Source organism: Ambystoma mexicanum, chromosome 2q, assembly GCF_040938575.1.
Source record: "Ambystoma mexicanum isolate Mex_15411 chromosome 2q, UKY_AmexF1_1, whole genome shotgun sequence".
Taxonomy (NCBI): Eukaryota; Metazoa; Chordata; class Amphibia; order Caudata; family Ambystomatidae; genus Ambystoma; species Ambystoma mexicanum.
This window is the reverse complement of record NC_090924.1, coordinates 1083726402-1083748003: the sequence shown is the minus strand read 5'-3', so window position 1 is coordinate 1083748003 and position 21602 is coordinate 1083726402. Positions and strand designations below refer to the sequence as shown.

The 21602-nt window shown below is 42.5% G+C and overlaps 1 protein-coding gene across 4 annotated transcripts in view; it reads right to left on the bottom strand.

Moving 5' to 3' along the window:
• AKAP9 (A-kinase anchoring protein 9) overlaps positions 1 to 21602 on the bottom strand; it is a 2953299-nt gene that overhangs the window by 1074884 nt on the left and 1856813 nt on the right. For all 4 annotated transcript variants that reach the window (XM_069648423.1, XM_069648424.1, XM_069648425.1 and 1 more), the window contains 2 exons: positions 14082 to 14234; positions 11721 to 11903 (listed from right to left, as the gene is read on the bottom strand). In XM_069648423.1, coding sequence (XP_069504524.1) covers positions 11721 to 11903; positions 14082 to 14234 — 336 coding nt within the window. The remainder of the gene's footprint in view (positions 1 to 11720; positions 11904 to 14081; positions 14235 to 21602) is intronic.

Below are 21602 nucleotides of genomic sequence, written 5' to 3'. Positions count from 1 at the left end.
GCGAGGACGGTATCTGAAATTCGGAAGGCAAAGCAGTCTTATAAGAACTTGATTTGAAACCATACGGCATTGCAAAATCAAAGGGAGGGTGAACTGATGTTGGATATCCTTATTACAACTTAATCTCATTTCAGAAAATCAATGGGTGGAACATTTTCTTTTGATTTATTTTGGAACAGACTGACACCATCGTTAACTTTGAATCGGAAGTGGGAACTATGGAATTTAAAACGTAGCCTTGCATAATAGAATGTGAAGACATTTTGACGAACATTAAAAAAAGTGAGCGCCTCTAGAGCCAGGGGGACCCAATAGACTAACTAAATTAATTTCATAATCTGATCCAGAAAGGTGGGTCTCAGTACTTCGTCATCTATTAAATGACATTCTAATAACCGGATGCTACCCGCCTTCCTGGGAGATGTCCTTTGTGGTGCCCATTCATAAGCGTGGTCCAAGATCAGACCCCAAACAAGACTGCCCCAATCTTAGCGATGGACGCAGATAGTAAAATCTTTGAGTGCATCATCTTGACACATCTAGCTGATTGGGCTAAGAGCGTGGGAAGACTCAGAAAGTTTCAAATTAGCTTTTCCACGGAACAGGGTACCTCCCTCAATGGTCTCTTGGTTAGAGGTTTACAGAACCTGTGCTGGACAGGTAAATATGACCATTATTGTGGCATCAACAGACCTTAAAGCATTATTCAACACGGTCAGCCGTCACAGGTGGTGGTTAAAACTTTGCTCTTGGGGTATCCCCTCATCCCTATTAAGAATACTAGTGGGTTTACATAACAACTCATACATACAAGTTCATTTGAATATGGACAGAGACTATCCAGAAAGACCCAAACTACATCTAGTTTGAGACAAGGGTGCATATTAGTCCCTTGTCTCTTTAACCTGTATGTTTCTGATGCAGAGGAGTACATGGCCAAAGAAGCGTTTGCGCCATCTAATTTGGCTAATGTTAAATATACCTGTACAGCATATGCCAATTTCATTCGGTTTCAATAGTACACCTATCAGTCTTCAGAGACTAATTGCCTCTTTTTCAAAGTAAGCCTGAGAGAAAGCTCTCGGTATTAATGCTAAAAAAACAAAAATCCTGAGATTAACATAGTCCAGTAGACAGATCAAATGTGCATGGTTTTTGGATAAGTCTAAGTTGGCGGTCTTCCAAAACATGATCTACTTTGGTTTCTAAATCTTGGACAAACCAAGTAAAACACATGTGAAAGATTTAATGAGGAGTAAGGCCATTGCACTAATTGGCCTGATGCATAGAATATATACCAAATACAGTACATTCTCAAATAAAGCATTGATAAAATTCTATGAGAGCAAGGTTGTGCCTAAATTGTTGCATGGTTTGGAGGCCTTGCACACATGGGTGTGTAGTAATTTAGACCAGTAGGAAGCTATGATATAGAGGAAGGTTTTTCGTCTTCCGAATTGCATGCCAATATCTGTTAATAGATATGAACTTGGTTTGAGATCACTAAAGGTTTGTATGGAATGGCGAATACTAGCACTCTTTCATAGAGTACTCGATCCCGTGAAAGATTCCCTGCATAAGGATTTTAATAATTTTATGACTGGCAAGAATATTCATAGTATAAACAATTTGGTGGCACCCTGCACTAAACGTCTTACTAAATTGGGATTGACACAGGAAAATCTATTGGCCCATCTGTCCATGTTAAATATCGCTTGGATCAGAGGTATTGGATTGAGACCATGGAATCCATGCACAAATATCCATCGCTTGATCACCCACATTCTGAGCATAAAATGTTGGGTGCTCTAGCACCTTACTTAAATCTATATCCAAGTGCCCAGGTAAGAAATGATTACATGTGATTTTGATTCATCATTCATCCCACTCGTAGAGGTTGTATTCTAAATAATGATGCATATTGCAGATACTGTAACAATAGCAATTAAATGAAAACTCTGCAGCACATATTCATCTCCTGTAAAGCATCAATATTTCCCTGTATACTTTATTTTAAGAAACATGTCTGTAGATCCGATTGAATGGATACTGAAAATGTATGGTCCAGACTATTGAGCGGCTCTCCCAACTCGGTGGCGGTAGCGGCCTTGGGCTTCTTGAATTATATAAAACAGGGAACTCAAAATGATACAATTATAAAGTCAATTGGCTGATTGTAACAGTTTTTAGATTCATGAATTGCTGAATTAGGTTGATGCATGTTATACCTTTTTCTCTTTCTTTTAAATGTTTTTAAAAAGTTGCTATAGTGGTACTTTTGTTCTTTTCTCCCATTTCCTTTGGCAAAAGATTGAAATGTTTTTTTAACCAAATGCTAGCCAAACAAAACAAAACGTTTCAGATGTCAGCTTCTGCGGCAATGTAGCTAAAGATGAGCAAATTGTGGGAGGACACTATACATTAGAAGCATTGATGCACATTATAGAGTTCTGCCCCATTTGAAAATAACAGATCTGCTTTGTAATTAGGGATAAAAACATCTCTAGTGGCTAAGAACCTGGCAGTTCCTTGGGATATAACCCCTTCCAAGGAACCACAAATTAGTGTGGTTCTGAAAAAGGCTTCTTCGTCTTGAAAATACTGAAAGGAAGATTTCCATTTCTGTATTTCCCAGATAGGATTAACACTGGCATCACGTTGATTCAGTCTAATATTTTTACTTTTCACTGGCTTCCAATGAAAAACAGAAGTTTAAAACACTGCACATGACCCTTAAGGCTTAACAAAGATCCACTCAAGTATTTCTGTAAAATAATTTCCTGAAATACATCTTCTCCCCACACCCCTGAGATTAGCCTCTGTGCTTTACTATTCGTAATGCCTATAATGCGCTGCAAGCACTTATCTTAGTGCACACAGCCTCTTTGTGGAACTCTTTGCCACCAAAGCTTAGAAATTTCAAAGATTATTTTGAATTTACGAGAAACTCAAAAACATACCTTTTCCAGGTATATACGTCCAGGGTCAGTGCTGGATTAACCCACCAGCCCACATCCGAAGATGATGCACGCTTCCTTCTTCTGGCACCTGATCCTTTTCCCTCAGTCACTTTGCCAGGGACTTGCTAACTTGGAAAAGGTGGAACTAGAAGTGGCCATCCATTATCCCTCTCAGAACTGTCCAGCAGCTTTTGGGAAGATGCATTAATACTAAGGAAACTGATAAGGGTGGGAACAGCTGAAAGCAAACCACGCTAGTCTTGCCATTCACACAGGCCCCTTTCCTGAAGCCGGACACATCATCAGCCTCTTAAACTCTCTTGAGGGCTGGGAATCCTCCTTTTACCCAGAAAAGCAGCAGCAACAGTCGTCTCTGCCCCTGCTCTTCCTGCAAAGCATTTTTTTTTCAGATTTTTATTCTACCAAACACAGCCCCCCTTCTCCTGATTTTTTTTCCTGGTATATCAAGTGACCATGGGACTTACAGGGCTCACAGTGAGTACTCTACTCATGTGTCCATAATCAAAGGGCCAACTTAGAGAAGGGCATGTTTTGTTTTACCATATTTTGACTGGAAAGGACCCATGAACCAGGTCTGCTTCTACCGAGTCACCAGACCCAGGGTAAGACTTCACAATGGCACCCCCAACAAACCTATACCCAGTAGGACCAACAGGACGTACATGGCACCAATCGCACCATTAATACATGTACTAAATGCTGCCTCGCATCCCTCAGATTACTCCACACAACCCTACTCTGCATCCTGCTACTCCAAGACCCCATTGGATAAAAAGGTCTCTCACATACTCCTCTACTGCACCGTCGATGACAGATTGGTTGTCAAACATACAGACGACATCACTGACTGAAACATTGGTCTGTTCATCACTGAGACATGGTTCTTTAGCACCTCAGCCTTCGCTTTCGACAGCATCAGCCCCACAATCAGTCACTTCATCATGCAAGTCCTACAAGCTGTGGCAGAGCAGTAGAATTCACATAGCTATGGTAATGTAACATAATCAAGGTATGGTGGAGTGGAAATCCCCGTCTCTGTTTAGGAAGTGAACCCAGGAGACTCCCCGATTGATTTTCAGACTACTTAAAAGCGAGATGGACTTGGACAGGGACAAAGTTCCCTCAAATTGGGTTCTCTATCACGATGATCTACTGGAAAAGGTGTACTTCAGCGTGGAAGAATTGAGATGAAATTCAATAAAGCTGAAAAAAAGATGTGGAGAGTAGACTGGAGAGAGGCCCTGGAAAAGGCGAACAACTTCAAATTATTCTACAATCTAAAACACAATCTAAGGGCTGCTGGTGCTCTCGCAAAGTATCTTCCTAAATTTGCAAACAGTACTCTTTGAGCTGACTTCATGAGGCTAAGGCTCAATCTGTTTCCATCTCGCAAGGTCTTGGGCGTGAGGTCTGGTAAAGGACTAGGGATTGCACATTGTCTGTTCAGTACCCAGGCAGGATCTATAAAAAGCATTAGTCACTTACTGTTATTTTGTACATCTTTCATAGACCTCAGAACTAGTCTCTTCAAAAGGTTTCTGAGTGGGGCAACCACAGCAACTCCAGTTGAGTTATTTTCCATTGGTTTTTCAGCAGTGTCTTTTTTAAATACTGTATTTAAGAATCCCCGAGAACCACTGCGGATCAGGATGTTGGTTCCATTGGTTTTCTAGTATTAATGTACACAAGACAAACTGGGGGCTTTCTTTTGCTTTCTCTTATTGTATTCTATACAAGGATGAACTTTATGGATTATTTAAATGATGATATTTCATGTGATATGTCAATTGTGTTTTAAAGTGCTCAGGATGGATGCAGGAGCTTGGTGATGTCAGAGAGAATATTGGGTGTGGCTGAGAGAATGTTATTGAATGTGTGAGAGAATGTGTGTAGCAAAGGTTCTAGTGACAGGCAGTTGGAGAGAAGCTGCCTGGGTGATGGGAGCCAGTGGTGTTCTCACTGAGACATCTAAATGTAACTTACTGAAGCTGAATAAAGTAACTCTGCTAGAACCTACCTGATGTGCCTGAGGATCCTGTTTGTTTGTGTGTTTTTGTTTGTAAATAGGTTTGTAAAGCGCCAATAATGCACTAAACAAATAAACAAGAATACCCTTGCATCTTCCCCACTTCATATCCCCAATGGCACAACTAATTGTCCTTCAACTGGAGGTGTCACCACAAAGAGGCTACAAACGTGCCACCTGTGACTGCCCACCAAGCCCACTACAGGGTTGCCAAACACTTCTATTGCCTGGAACAGTTTACTTTCTACTCCTATCATCTCCTTATAGTAGGGGATTTAAACTTGCGAAAGCATGACACCATCCTAAGGGGTTTAACATCTGCAAAAGCCACAACCTGGACAGACTTTCAAATAAAAACTTCACATTACAAGGGACACAGTCTGGACATAGTCTTTCAGCAAGAACTGATGGCAGGTCCTTTTTACTCTGTCCCGGCTACATAGTCGGACCTTTATGCCATTCTTTTCCCATAGACCTACCGGATCAACAGCTCAATCACAAACCTCAGAACAAACTATAGAACGTTTATAATATTGTAATAGTACTGTTCGGGTGAGGAAATGCTGCTGGGCAACAACATATTAAGACAGAAACAAACATTTCGGGTAAGTAGAGCAAAAAACACTGAAGCTTCTTTTTTTGTCAAGCCTTTGTTGCCATGTGTTTTGTCTCTCTATCATCTGGATAACCAACATTCATTTCTACAGCATATTAGATTTCCAAGCACCATCAGGTTCTCATTGGTTCACACCAAAATAAGTTAATGCAGTTGCCAATCCGAGCGTAATAGCTCAGGCTGTTAAAGTGTCTGGTACTCATCTTAAAATAGCTCAGGTTGTTAATGTGCCTGCTCCAATGTTTTGTACATAGCATGCCAACATGCTGCTTACATCAACATATTAATAGATGCATGTTCTAACAATCACTTTTTTAGCCCAAAACCAAAAATTGAAAATTCACTCTTATTTTGTCTCTTGTAAAAATCCACTCTTATTTTGTCTCTCCTCTTAGAGCAAAAAGGTGGAAGGCATGCTAAAAAATCAAAACGTTTTTTTCTCCTATCCTTCAAACTGCAAGTCCCAAAAAATTGCAAGCAGACTCATCATCAGAATGAGAAAATATGCATAAATCAAGGCCACTTCAGAAAAATCCACTGGTTTATTTTGCAGGTCAGGATCTGGTTCAAAATCCTGCACCTCACATACAAATGCCTGAACAAAACAGTCCCCTTACCTACAAGAAACAGACAGACCAAACTGCTCTAAAAAGAACCATATGATCAGAGATCACCAACCAACTAGCCATCCGCAAAGAAAGATGATGGGGAAACTAGCCTTTCATGTTCATTGCCCCCTTTCTGTGGAAGAGCCTCCCAAAGGGCCTGAAAAGTATGACATGCATTACTTACCGTAAAAGCATTTCTGATGGTTGTATCTGCTTAGATTCACATGCTGTGCATAGTCCGACATCCAGTGCTAACCGCAGAGTATTGCATCTGGTCTTTCGAGAATCTTAAGGGGATGTCGACATGGGAGTGCCTGTAACACTATCCCTACGTGACGTCTAGTGTACCCAAGATCCCTCACGCGTCGAGGTCCCTCCGATTGTATTTTTTCTGCCAAGATGGAGCCTATGACTATCGTGAGTGAGTACAGAAAAGAAAGAGAAAGTAGTAAGACCTCTATGTTCCTTCCGTCCGAGCGGGGAGGAAGGGTGGGCGCATGTGAATCTTAGCAGATACAGCCATCAGAAATGCTTTTACAGTAAGTAATGCATGTCTTCTGATGTTTGTCAATCTGCTCAGAATCACATGCTGTGCATAGACTACCGAGCAGTACCTGGAGTTGGAGGTAGGTTGTGAAAAGATGTCTTAGTACTGCCTGTCCCACCTGAGACTAAGACCTAGAATGAGTGTCTAGGCAATAGTGTTTTGTAAAGGTGTGTACAGAACTCCAGGTTGCCGCTTTGCAAATGGACTCAAGAGGAACATTTGCAATGATTGCTATGGACGCCCCCGTGCCTCGACTGGAATGTGCTCTAGGCTTCAAGGGCAGTTCTCTCTTTGCAAGATGGTAGCAGAGTGTAATGCAATTGACAATCCATCTAGAAATAATGGATTTGGAGACTGTATCTCCTTTTCCTGTAGCCATTGACACGCAAAACTGATTAGTTTTCCTTAGTGGACAAGTTCTTTCCATATAGAACATGACAGATCTGCGTACATCCAGTGTGTGCAGGGTTCTTTCCCCCAGGCTTGAGGCACTCTGAAAGAACGGTGGTAGCTCTATTCACTGGTTCACATGGAACTTGGAAATGAATTTAGGCGCAGTTCTAGGGTGAGTGCACAAAACCACCTTGTCTTTGTGAACTGTTACGAAGGGATCTAGAATAGATAGTGCCTGCAGTTCACTTACCCTCCTAATGGAGGGGATTGCTATTAAAAAAGCAGTCTTGAGGGTGAGGTTCTTAAGACTTGCTTTATGCATGGGCTCGAAAGGAGCTCCCATAAGTCTAGTTAATACCACATTTAGGTCCCATCCGGGAGCCGGGTTGGAAATCGGAGTGTGAATTCTTTTTACTCCTTCCATGAAAGCCTTAATTACTGGTATCTTCCACCATGACACTTTCTGTTGAGATGTTGTATATGCCGAAAGTGCCGCTAGGTGCACCTTTATTGAGTTGAAGACTAAGCCTGAGTCAAGTAAGTGAGTTAGGTATAGGACAATGTGAGTGGGAGAGCAGTCGATAGGGTTGATGCTCTTTGAGTTACACCGTATGACAAACCATTTCCATTTACTAGCATAGCAGTATCTAGTGTTAGGTTGCATTGCTTCCCTGAGAATGTCCATACATCTCTGAGGGAGTTGCAGGTGCCCAAATTCTATGATCTCAGGAGCCAGGCCGCTAAGTTCAATATCTGCGGGCATGGGTGAAGCATCTCCCCTCTGTCTTGCGACAACATGTTGTACGGGCAAGGCAGTTTGACTGGAGGAGATGGGGACATCTCCATCAGGTGAGCGAACCAGGGTTGGCAGGCCCACATGTAGGCCACCAATATCATTGTGACTGGTTCTTGGTGCATTTTGTGCACGATATGTTGAGAAGAGGAGTCGGGGGGGGTGGGGGGGGGGGGGGTGGGGGAGGGAGCATAAACAAATTTCCCTGACCATGTTATCCAGAGCCCGTTCCCCTTGGATCGGTTCTGGGGGTATCTGGAGGTGTAATCTTGGCATTGGGAGTTCTCCAGGGTTGCAAACAAATCGATCTCTGGAAAACCCCATTGTGCGAAAACGTTGGCCACGATGTCTCTGTGTAATTGCCATTCGTACTCCCTAGGCAACGGAAAGTCTCTGCTGAGTACGTCTGCCAGAAGATTGAGTTCCCCTGGAACATGTTGTGATAACAGGAACATGTTGCATTTGAGAGCCACCTCCAAATGTTCTGGGACAGTTAGGGCAGCCCTGGAGTATGAGTGTCTCTCTGCTTGTTCAGATAGTACATGGCCGTGGTGCTGTCTGTAAGGATTGGTATAGTCTTTCCCTGTAGTTGTGTTTCGAACGCCTTCAGTGCCTTGAACACTGCCAGCAGTTCCAGCAGGTCCAGCAGGTTTATGTGGTTGGACGCTATGTCTGGGGACCACACTCCGCTGGCTGTCTGTCGGAGCAGGTGGGCTCCCATCCCTGTGAGGGAGGAATCAGTAGTCAGAGTGGCATCCACTGCGGGGGTGATGAAGGATTTCCCTTTCAAGAGGTTTCCCCTCGACCACCACCGCAGCGAGAGAACTAGGGCCGGCGAGACCACTACTAAATCATCCCACTGTCCGTTGGCCTGACACCACAGGTTGCTTAGCCTATCTTGCATTGGGCGCATGAGCAGGCGCGCGTGAGGAACTAAGTAGATGCATAACGCCATCATTCCCAGTAGACGCATAGCCTTGCGTACTGTTGCCTCTCGACTGGCTACATAGTGAGGAATTTGAAACAGCATGTTTTGAACTCTCTCGTTGGAGGGGAAGACGAGGCCGTCCTTTGTTGTAGGAATTGTTTGACTTGACTGGGGTCTAGGCTGGATTTCTTCTCGTTGATGGAGAAGCCCAGGCTGAATAAAAGATCTATCGTCTTTTGGGTATTTGACAGGCATGTTTCGTAGGAGTCCCCTGTTATGAGCCAGCTGCTGAGATAAGGATAAACTGGAATGGATTACCTGCGTAGGTGTGCTGCAGCTACTGCTAGTACCTTCGTAAATACCCTTGGCGCAGATGCTATGCCGAAAGGTAGTACCTTGAACTGATGTTTGTCCTTCATCATAAACCTGAGGTACTTTTGGTGCGCTGGCAACATTGAAATATGAAACTATGCATCCTTCGTATCCAGAGTTGCCATGCCATCCCCCTTTGTGAGCAGAGGAATTACTTCCTGCAGGGTGACCATGCAAAATTTTTGTGGTTTTACAAACTTGTTCGCTGGGCGCAGATCTAGAACAGGACGCATGGTTAGATCCTTTTTGGGTACAAGGAAGTACACTGAATAAATCTCTATGGCTCCTTTTTGTTCCAGTATCTCGACTTCTTGAAGAAGTATACAAAGATGTTCTGGTGTTAGTCTTCGTTGATGTGGAGGTCTATACTTTGGGGATTGGCTGAACTCTACACAGTACCCGTGTGCTATGGTTTTTAGTACCCACTGGTCCGTGGTTATTCCCTCCCATGCTTTCAGGAATGATGTCAGCTGGCCCCTGACCGGAAAGGCATGGGAGGGGACCCGAATCTTTGAGTCATCTGGAGCCCGAGGCAGGAGAACCTCTGGAGGTCGGGTTCCTGCCTCTTCCCTTACCATGCTGCTGTCCCCTTTGGGGGTACGGGGTATTGTAAGTATTGGTTCCCTGTGGAGAGTTCCAGGTGTTTCCTGAAGGGTATTGTTGGTGAGTAGAGCATTGGCCATGAAAAACCTTGTTTCCAATACTCGCCTTGTGGAAGGTCTCTGAGTAATTTGGTCCAAACTCTTTAGGGTGTCATTCTTTTTTCGCGGTCTCTAAGGCCTCATCGACCGCCTTCCCAAACAAGTTGGATTCCTCCACTGGTTTGTTTATAAGAGACGCTTGTGTTTGAGGTTTAAACCCTGAATTACGAAGCGTGTCTTTTGAGGAGAATGCCTTGAGCGAGGGCTTGGCTGGATGTCTCAGCAGAATCCAAAGTGTTCTTTAATTCTGGTGGTAGGGGCAGTGGGAGAAGTCCCGGCCTTGAACATAGCTTAGGCCACCCATCGTTTTATTCTACGCTCCTTCAAAGTCTTGGGGCGGAGGAGCTTACAGGCCGCACAGCCTTCCTCTTTATGATCGAGCGGCAAACACTGGTTACACCGTCTGTGCTTGTCCTTCCATAGGAATTTGCCCTTACAAATAGAGCAAAATCTAAATCGAGTCCTCTCCATAGTTGAGGTTACACAGAGTGACTAAGACCAACTGGGAAAGAGGGAAGAAAGGGAAAGGCATTTTCAGTTTAAAAAGAAATGTCCACCCCGACCCCACTCTCCCTACTGTATAGGCCGGTGAAGGCCCGGCAACTTGGTCGGCAACGCCGACAGGATCAACTTCCGTCGAATCTTGCAGGTCTTCGGCGGAAACTGGAACAGCCGTCGAGACAAGTGACGGAAGGGGTGATATTGAATATTTCTATAGAATAATTCAACCAAAGGTTGTTGGACAATAGCAATGTTCTTTACGAACTCTGCAAAAGGGCGACCAGTTATCTGGGTGGAAAAAAAACTATCTGAGGGACCTCGGCGCGTTAGGGATCTTGGGTACAACTACACGTCACGTAGGGATAGTGTTACAGGCACATGCAAACTCCACGATTACCACTGGATGTCGGACTATGCACAGCATGTGATTCTAAGCAGATTGACAAACATCAGATATAGAGTTTCATTGTGTGCCCATGTCAGAACCATGTTATTTTAGCACCATGCTGAAATCTGGAAGCACCCAGAAGCAACAGGGTTCAACACAATTTAAATTAGTAGCTGTTGCGGAGCAGAGTTTACCATCATGTTAAATTACTGCCCACTGTGATCCCTCAACCAAGTGTCACAAAGGCAGCCTCAGGAGTACCAAGGGAGACTTCATGCGCAGCAGCTTATACCCTTGTGAGCCCCTATGATGTCCACGCCAAAGATCCCGCTAAATGTGTTCAATCTCACACAGATAGTGAGTTTGAGCTCAAACACCTTTTATTAGCAAGGTTACTATTCACAATAGCCTATTACTTTATGATGATAGTAGCAATGGCAGACTCCACTGTGTGCCACTGGTGGGGTACCTTATTCAAGAATAGCTGTTGGTTGGTTGTGATCAAAATTGTGTTAATGCAGAGATGGAATTTGGGTAGTTATTGGATGGCAGATATAAAGTAAAAACACAAAATGGAAATAACTGACAAACATAATTACCTCATAACATTGTGTGCAAGTTACTGGATTAATTGGGGAGGATGAGGGCGTTCACATCCTACACACATTCTATGGATTGCAGAAGCCCTGCAGGTCAATGTCCTAGAAATCCTGCTAATAGTGCAGCCCACTGCGCGGCAGAATTCCTGCTGTAGGAAAGCAGCTAAATACTTCCTTTGACCTATGAAATGTTATTGTGCGTTTGGTAATATGTTAACCTCAAAAGAGTCAGAAAGTAATATTAAAATAAGTATAATGCAGACAAACCTTGTTATCTGATGCGTTTTCAAGTTCTTGCTGCAGTTTTGCAATCTGTTCATTTAGATGATCTATTTCCTTGTCTTTTTCTTGCAGAACTTGATTAAACCGGACATTGTGTAAATATTGATCCTTTACAGATTCATCATCCTCCGAATTACTGACCACTATTCTTAAATGTTCCATTTGATCCTGACATTAAAAACAAAAGTGGACAGTTGAACATGTTACTTCCTAGGGCAGAAGGTATTCTATTAAACTCTACTTTCTGATTAAGCTTTGTCACAGGATAGTGTATGGACTATTCCAAAAGATTAATTGATCAACCTTCTATGTTTGATTTTAAGTTTCCACTGACCTAAAACATTCTTATCAGCTTTCAGAGGAATGAAATCCTTCAAGAAACCTCTTTATGGGGAAGAGATGCAAACAAGCAGTCAGTCTTTGTCTCTCCCTCTATTACTTTATCCCCTCATTCAGGACTGTTCATGCAAACAAAGAACTAATGCTTGCATGCCGTCAGGTGAACATAAAGACATGTTACCCATACGCAAAAGGTCACAAGCACACAGAAAAAAGGGAAGTTACGACAATAATGGTATTCACATGTACACAGATTCCTGTGCAGAAATCCCCTAACCATAGCTTGTTGCCATAGTAAACAAAAAAGTTGTTACAAATGCACAAAAGACATCAGAAACACATGTAGAATTTCCTCGGCAAACATCTGCAAAATCAATACGCAAATTCAAATATCACTAATACCTAATCAAAGAGAGATTACAACACACAGATTAACATACAGGATCCCCATCTTCAACACAAACCCAGAAGAGGAGACCGAGGACCAATACTAAATGTTCAATATACCAATACACATATTAACTAATCCATGTACCCAAAGGATACTTATGCCCATAAAGGAATGCACACCAACATCCATAAAACCTCAGATCACATGCACCAACAAACATATACATATGTACAAAAACACCTCCAAACCTCGAGCTTAGCTGCATTCAGGCAGATCAACACGCTCATTTATCTCTTACGTACAAAGTACACACAACAAAATATACAAATAAACATGCCAAAACACACATGTATCTTTATCCAGAGAGGACTCATTCTCACATATCCCAATGAGCCTCCAGGAATAACATCACTAAAACTACCAATAACAGTATTTGCTGAACACACTCATACTTATAACCCACTTACGTTTGAGTGGGTTAATGAGCAAACTGTGGTGGACATTTTTTCTCAAACCGGGGGACAAATACAAAAAAAGACAAAGGCATCCATCTCATAACATGGAAGTCGATAGCATCAACAATTGTGAGCAATCTGCCATGGAGAATGATTTTCAAGGTATAACGATTATATCACTTCTCTAATCACAAATCGGATCTATTACAGCTATATAAGTGGACTGCTTTGCTGCCAGGCAGGGGCATGTTGTAAAGGTTTTTTCACAAATAATTATGCTGAAATAATTTAGCTAGCCTAGCCCATCCCAGGTAAATTGAGATATTCCAAGCGCAAGTACCCACACAATGACAAATCAGCAAATGTCAATCAAAAAAAGTATTCATCCAGCAATTATGCTGAGCAAAATGCATGTTTGCTGGTTATGCCGACATCCACAGACACTGTCCATGGAGATCCACCAGCCATGCATTCACTTTTAACCTCATGGTCAGACAAAACAAGGAAATGTAAATGGAGAAATCTTATTTAAATGTTTAAAGCAAAAAACAAAAACTATAAAAACAATCCGGACAGGTGGGGGTAGGGTGGGGATTTATTAATAATTCCTAAGTGAATGGAGAATTTAACAATTCACCTAGGTATGTTAATGGATGTGGGGTTGAGGTTATTTCTTTCGCCAAACAAAAAGTTACAGTTGCTCCAGGCAATGGTCTTGCTTTAGCGTACATGTAAATTGCAAAGAGCATGAATGTCTCTGCATATTTAGTGCTGCCTAGACTCAGGGGGCCAAGGAGAAGGCACCTTGGATGGCTCTGTAGGATTAATATTTGATTGTCACAACAAAACACTGAATATTATTTTGATGTTTATTTTTAAAGAACAAATTCAAATATCCTTCTAAATGTTGCTAGTGTGAGACAATATTCATATTTGAAAGCCACATATAAAAAGCCTTGGATTTGTAGAATAGTGTTAAGAAAGCTTATTTAAATAACACTGTCAGTGAAAAGTTTCAAGGAAATAAATATTCATGAATACATTATTTTTTTACAAGAGAAATATGAGAGATTCTCGTGCATAATAGAAAATGAGCTATTTTAACATCCATCAACTGACCACGAACAGTGGCACTGGATGGTTGACCAGTTATATAATTACCTTCAATAATTTATTTTCCTGTTCAAGTTCTTGCAAACAAGTAGTGGACTCCTTTCTCTGGATTTCCAATTGCATATGCAGTTGCTGTACATCTTCAATTTTATTTTCCAGCTCCTCTCTGAACTGTTCTAGTTGCTCTTCCAAGTTAGTGATCTGCAAAAGCAATACAAATAACAAAATACAACTAATGATAAATCATGTCAAACTATTTTAGTCCCACATGTATTGGAATTTAACACATATTACACCCACTCTTCTATGGTTCACAACATACCAAAATTTAGTATTATACATTAAACAATACAATACAAAAAGGAAGCAAATGCCAGTTGCTCAATTAAATTTAATAAGTCCAGATGACAGCAAGAGGGGAAATAAAAAATAAAGTAAAAAGTTGAGTCTGCAGTGCTTTGTTAGAATCCTGCAGCATTCTGTGAGAGCAGACCTCTATGCTTGGTGTGTGAACTCATACCTTTCCATCTCTACTTTTCCCCAATACCTCTAACGAGCAGGTTTTAGTCTAAGGGCGGATTATTCAGTAGCTGTGGCCTGGCAACATGGGCACTTTATCTTTTTTTTAAAAAAAAAGTTTTATTTATTAAGCAGTTGGTGAGCAAACAGCAAAATTTAAACAGCAGCAGTGTCATACCTCATGAGATACAGTTAACATCATGGAGCCTAATATATCAATCAATAGGCGTATACAGAGAGCTCTAATGTAAAGTTCTGGGCTCTCCCCTCTTTGCCAAGTAAACGTGAAAGTCCTGCCAGATATCCTTGGGTCCGGAGCCTCTAGGGACCATCGAAAAATACAGTTCTTCATAATTATTAGCCCATATCATATTAATCAGCCAGGTTGCCAACTGGAGGGCCCTTTGAACTAGTAAAAGACCCAAATTAAGAAATCTCTGCTGCACTATGTACATTTAACCTGTGTAACCCAACAAACATTCTCGTGCTGTAAGGTGAAGCTGTTGTTTCAGCATATCCTCTAGTGCATTTCAAACTTCGGACCAGTAGGCACCCAGCATGAGGCAGTCCCATAGCATAAACTGGTCCGATAGCACAGCGAGTAGAGTGCTCGCATTGGCATCTGTGCAGAGCCTGCTGGTGCAGGTTCGAATCCCGGCAGGGCCAAACTCAGCCTTTCATCCTTCTGAGGTGGATAAATGAGCACCACACACCATGGGTAATAATAAGCAGCGCTCAGATGCCGCAGGGTTCGTAGCGCTATACAAATGCTAAAAAAATAAAAAATGATTATTATGTGTCAAAGTAGCATGCAGGCTGCAGCATTTAGGACACTCCTTGGTCATATCAAACCGAAACATTAAGTCTAGCGAGAGTGTAGTACAGCCAATTCAGTACTTTTAAGTGTTCAAGGAAATATTATGGATTAAGAGAGCCCTTTTTTCATATATTCTTCCAAAGTAAATCTGTGAATTCAATCCCCAGATTGCCTCCCCACTTCTCCCTGATATTAGGCCCCCTCCCAGCATCTGCAGACTGTGCCAGTTTATAAAGTGTGGATAGACTCTTCCTGCTAGTCGCCTCCAACAGGATATATGGCAAATGTACATGGGGAGACGGCTCAGCCAGACATCCCGGCCACCATGCAGAGATAACTTCCCTAAACAGGAAATAAGTCAGCATTTGCAGTGAGGTGCCCCTGATACGTACGTTGATGTCATCCCAAGTGATGAACCGCTAGTTCACATAGAAATCCCCAATTGTAAGAATACAGGACCTGCTCCAGACCGTCTACAAATCTTGGTTTGTGGCGGGTGCCACTGCCGACATGCCCCATGGGGAAGACGTTTATCATGTGGGGCAGGAGTATTCAATCTCTTATTTAGCTTACTCCAGGCCTCCCGGGTCACACGCACCGGGTCCAGTAGGTGTGAGTATCGATCTGTATTGCCTGCACATAACAGCAATGAGGGTGAGGAACCCACCTGTAGTTGTTCAAGTTTAACATTCAGTGAGTTCTGCTGCTCAGCAACCCAAAGTGTTGCATAATTATTTGTGCAATTAAATAATACAGCTCAAAATCTGGGGCAGTGAGTTCACCCATTTCATAAGAGCGGGATAGGTGTCCCCACCGTATACAAACCTGTCCGCCAGCCCAAAGAAAAGAGGAGCACGTTGAGATCGGTGAAAAAACGTGTCTGGCCCACAGTGGAATATTTTGGAATAAATATACAAGTTTGGGCAATATGACCATTATTATGAGCAACAATCTCCCAGCAAGTAACAGCGGTATCTGCCCCCATCACTGAAGTTTGGCTTTCAATTGAGATAAATTGGACTTATAATTTAAATCAAACGTCAGTGAAGACGAGCTGGCAATACGGATCCCTAGATGCCGGAAGCTATGTGAGACCCAAGAGAGTCCCAACATGTCTGCATAGCGTCAGTCAGAGGAAATATCTCAGACTTATTGTTGAGGTGGAGGCTAGAGTATTTGCCAGGTTAACCTCTGGGTCGTGTACAAAGAGAAGGATGTCATAGGCATATAATGACACAATTTCAGATTTCCTACACAGATTTATTCCTGCTCCACAGAATTTTAGGCAAATCATATTCGCTAACGGCTCGATTATTAGAGCAAACAGTAAGGGTGACAGGTGTTACCTTGTCTAGTTCCACCTCCCAGCTGCAATATTGGGGATAGCGTCCCATTTGCATGCACCCTGGCGAACGGTTGCGTATATAATAACTTGACCCACAAGATCAAATTAGGTCTGAATCCATAATTAGCCAGGACCTGGAACAAAAATGGCTACAAGACCGTTTCAAATGATTTCTGAATCTCTAAGGAGACTGCCACTGCTTGTGATTTGAGTGGCACCTGCGCGAACACATTCTAAAATCTGTGTAGATTAAATGCTGTGGACCGACCCGGTATAAAGCCGGATTGATCAGATGTATCATATGAGCCATCAGTCTGATAGAAAGGACATGGCATAAATCTTGCCATCAATATTTATTAGCGACTTGCAGTTGAACTCCTGCTTCGCATGGCAATTCCCAATACATTTTTTTTAAAATTAATTAGACCAAGGTATATTTATATTTTATACTTTTTACAATGTCTACACCATGGAACCTATCCTACCCACATGTCTTTCCTGTAGGAGCTAGTGTGAACAAATTGTCTTTGTTTCCAACTCTGGAACAAGCCACATTAAGCAGACGGTGCGAAAAGCATGAATCCCGTAAATCGGTTCCAGCTATTTTGAGTTGGAGCGTTGAGATTGCACAGCAACATTATTGGTGTCCCTATCTACAGCCGAGGCAGCAGTGACCTCAACATAAGTGCTGTATGTGTACGGCTGAAGTGTGTAAGCTTGAAGTGCCATACCTGTACTTGTATGACTGACACATGTAAACTTCGTACTGTTGAGATGGCATAAATTAATCAACTTCTGTGGGAAATGAAGTTTGTAATTGTCATGAGAGATTTGCCATGATCTGACAGACACATTCATTGCAGACACTAGTGAAGAGACATGCACAATTTCCTGTCACCCGCATTACTACAAAAGCACCATATTGTGTCACCTGCATGACTTCAAAGGTGAGTGCCGCTAATGTCAGCTGGAATACCTATAGTGTGGAAAGTTTAGGAAAAATGAACTGCTGAACTTTAGGAACAATAAATGTAGAACTACTACGGAGCCAAGAGCCATATGGCAGGGGTAAGCATCGCAGACCTCTTAATAAATAAATCACAAAAAGGTGTATTTTATACTTTTTACATTGTCTACACAAAGGAACCTAGCCACATGCCAAATATTTCAGGTTTGTAGCATGTTGGGTAGTATGCTGAACATTTCGAACAGACAACACACACATATCCACAAATGACCCATATATTTTAATTGAAAATTCTTTGTTAAAGGGACGCTATGGTTAAGTTGCACTAATAAAAACCTATGAAATTCAACTAAAAAACTTTGTTAAAGGAACGTTATGCTTACAAGTACAGCTCAAAAACCTCAGATATTCGCCAGTTATGGTAAGCTAAGCAACCATAACTCGTGGGACCACCGTGCACTGCTAAGACTAACAACCAGGACATCAAAGATGACATCACAAATGTCATTGATGACTTTGCCATTTCCCACCTTCTAGCATAATTTTTAATACTTCTATACAATTTTTACAACTTTTCCACTGTTTTTGCATCCATCGACGTCCGCGAACGTCTGACTTCATTGCAGACCTTCCGGACGGACAGTGCCATGTCACCATGTGCTCGCAAGCGCATGATGACGTGTCTGCGAACGCATCCACACTACGCGATCGGAACTGCATTTTCTACTCATCAACTTTTAACCTCAAAATGTACCCCTTGCACAGCTCTTACACCTATTCTTACTCATTATCCATTAACAATATAGTACACAGTACATACTTGGAAACTGCTATTTATCTTAAAAATGGCATCTGCTATTGCCATCCCTCCTCCCAAGAGCCACCACCACCATCACCAGCTGGAGGACTTACACAACAAAAAAGTGCATTACTTCCAAAGACAATAAAGAGGATCAAGAAGATGAGGTAGAGGAAGGGCCTACCTCTAGCACCCAGAGAGCATCATAGGTGTGGCAGTTCTTTACCACTTTTGGGAATGTACCAAAGGCTAAACCTACCAAAGTGAAATGTCCCGAGTGCAACGTTGTACTCCGTCGCGGACTACCTGGACAGTACTCCTACGGGGCCACCTCCATATGCCGCCACACCAAATCCAACCACCGCAATGCTCTCAGAAAGGTTGTTCCTTTGTAAGCAAGTAGTAGGCTGCCTTCCTCCACCTCATCTTCCTGAACCAATACTGTAATCACACAGCCTACTTTTGTGGGACACAAACTCCCACCAGCTACCTTGCAAGCAATAAAAGAGGCTGCTGATCCACATCTTTCGAAGACAACAGTTCTCTGTATATACTACAACACAGCACTCTGCATGGGGAAGCAATTTCGAAGTGATTTTGAAGCTGTAATCAAGGAGCATGAGAAACACTGCCCCCTACCTTAGAACTAACACACGTGCAACATCTTCCCCTGTCCACATGCCCCCCCCATATTAGTGCTTGGTGTCTCTTCCCTCATTGTCCCTCACACCTTACGGCTCTAGCCTCTGCTGCAAAAAAATATACATCAAAAGAAAGGTTCCTTTAGGAACCCCTTTTCACAGATATAAAATAGAACTAAAGAAAATTCTTATAGACTCCATCTACATTTCTCAGTATATAGACTCAATACGATTTTCCAACATTTCCATTAGCATTTTGTTTTGTGCTAATTGGAATATTGTGGCATTCATCACCCGTTCCAGGCACTGGGACGGGGGATAACGGCCCGGGAGCCCAAGTTATCGGCACAAGCAAAGCGAGGATGGATAACGAGGGCTCCGGACCGTTATCCCCCGTTCCAGCCCCTGCAATGGGGGATGAAGGCCATTAGCACCCCGGGTTCCCAAAGTGGGAACCTGAGGTGCTAAAAAAAAAAAAAGGATTTTTCTTCCTACACCGGGACGCTGTAGTAAGGAAAATCCTTTTCCAAGATGGCCACCATAGAAAGGGAAGGCAGGGCTCCGTACAGGGCCCCTCTTCCCTTTCCATTGAAGCCTGCAGAAGGCAAAAAAAAAAAAACCCTATGACCATATTACAACAAGCACATTTTTCAAACCTATCCTACTTTCGAATAACATTACCACATAGCCGGTCCCAGGTGGACATGGCCACTTTAACCCCATTTGTCGTCCCTCGTGGTCATAGCCAGTAGCCAGATTGTCCGGGTCATGACCTTAAGCCACGACCTAGACAATCTGGCCACTGCCCATGGCCACAGGCTACCTCAGTCACCAAAGGTATTTCACAATTTTTTGTACCTACATCATGACGCTTGGCAAAAAATAAAACACAGGCACATTTCCAAAACCATGCTTTAAGTGCCTTGCCAACACTCCTTACACTAGTTTCCTGGAATTCCGCCCATGTTTTATTTTTTCAAAAGTGTCAAAATGTATGGACATACAATAGTCATATAACTTAAGCCTCACTTGACAAAATCCATTCAGACTTTACACAAACAATCAAGGTTGGGTCTATAATCTTTCTGAAAACATTTGTCCACATTCGTCAAACAGCAACAAAGTTATAAGCCATCTAAAAATGTTGAGGCTCTCTCTAATTTAGCCGCCTCTTGACAAAATCCCAAACTTTACAATAACATTTATATCTAGATCCAAAATATTTTTGCAAACATTTGTGTAATTTGTCAAATGGCACCACATTTATAAGCCTTTAAATATTTTGGGAACCCCCCCCTCTAATTCTGTTCCCTCTTGTAAAAACAGCTCCACACTTCCTGAAACCATTCATAATGAGGTCTAGAGTAAAATTCAAAAATTGTATGCAGTTTCATTGACTGGATCCAAAGTTATAAGCCTGCCAAAAACTGCTTTTCACCAACCATGTAATGCAGAAATAGGCATAGATGTCCCCGAACATCTGCAGTGTTGGCGAACATCACAGGACTGTGCCCGAACTTCCGGACTGTTCGCACACTTCGGGATGAAAAACACCTGTTTTTTGGCTTTTTATGGCAATAGCCCATCCCATCCTCATCATCCCTCAGCTCCCAAGAGATTGTTTGATAAGTTTGACAAGTGCAATGTTGTGTTGTTTAATACGTTTTTCCCCGCGATGTGCACGGACACCGGTGGCTGACCAAGAATCCAACATGGCGGGGGGTGTTTCCAAAAATCGGACGCACTTCACGCTTTTCACCATCCAATCAGTCGGCGCGTCCGATGTCTGCCGGACATCACGTCGCCCTCTAGGCCAATCAGATGTTCGTCCGTGGACCGAACCCAGATATCCCCAATTCTTTTTTTCCACTTTTGGGGCGTTTTAAAAAAAAAAAAAAAAACGACTGGACCGATTTACACCAAATTTACAATGGGGACCAAACCGCTTTTGACGCCACATATCTGGTGAAAATCCATCCAGCGGTGTGGGCTGTAGATGTGACCAACATTTGTTTTCCATTGAGTGTATGGAAAAAACAGAAAATGTCGGACCCCCTACAACTTTGTCCCCCCTTGACGAAACCTCACCAAACTTCCCTGAAAAATTCTGACGGGACCATATACTTTTTTGCCAAGTTTAGTAAGGATTCGTCCAGGGGGGCAAAGGTATAAGCCGCCCGAAAAGTGCTCTTCCTATGGGTTGAGCAATTTAACCCTAACTACAGGGCTGCTACTGCAGGCCCCGAGAAAAAAAAAAAAAAAAAATATATATATATATATATTATATATATATATATATATACACACCGATGAGCTTCAGAGATCATTCCCTGATGCCATTGGACATGCTGTCTTTTTGCCTTGTTCATAATTCTTTTATGTTTGATGGCCAACACTATAATCAACTGTGCGGGACGGCTATGGGCACAGCAGTAGCCCCGACGTACGCAAATCTCTATATGGGATGCTGGGAAGAAAATG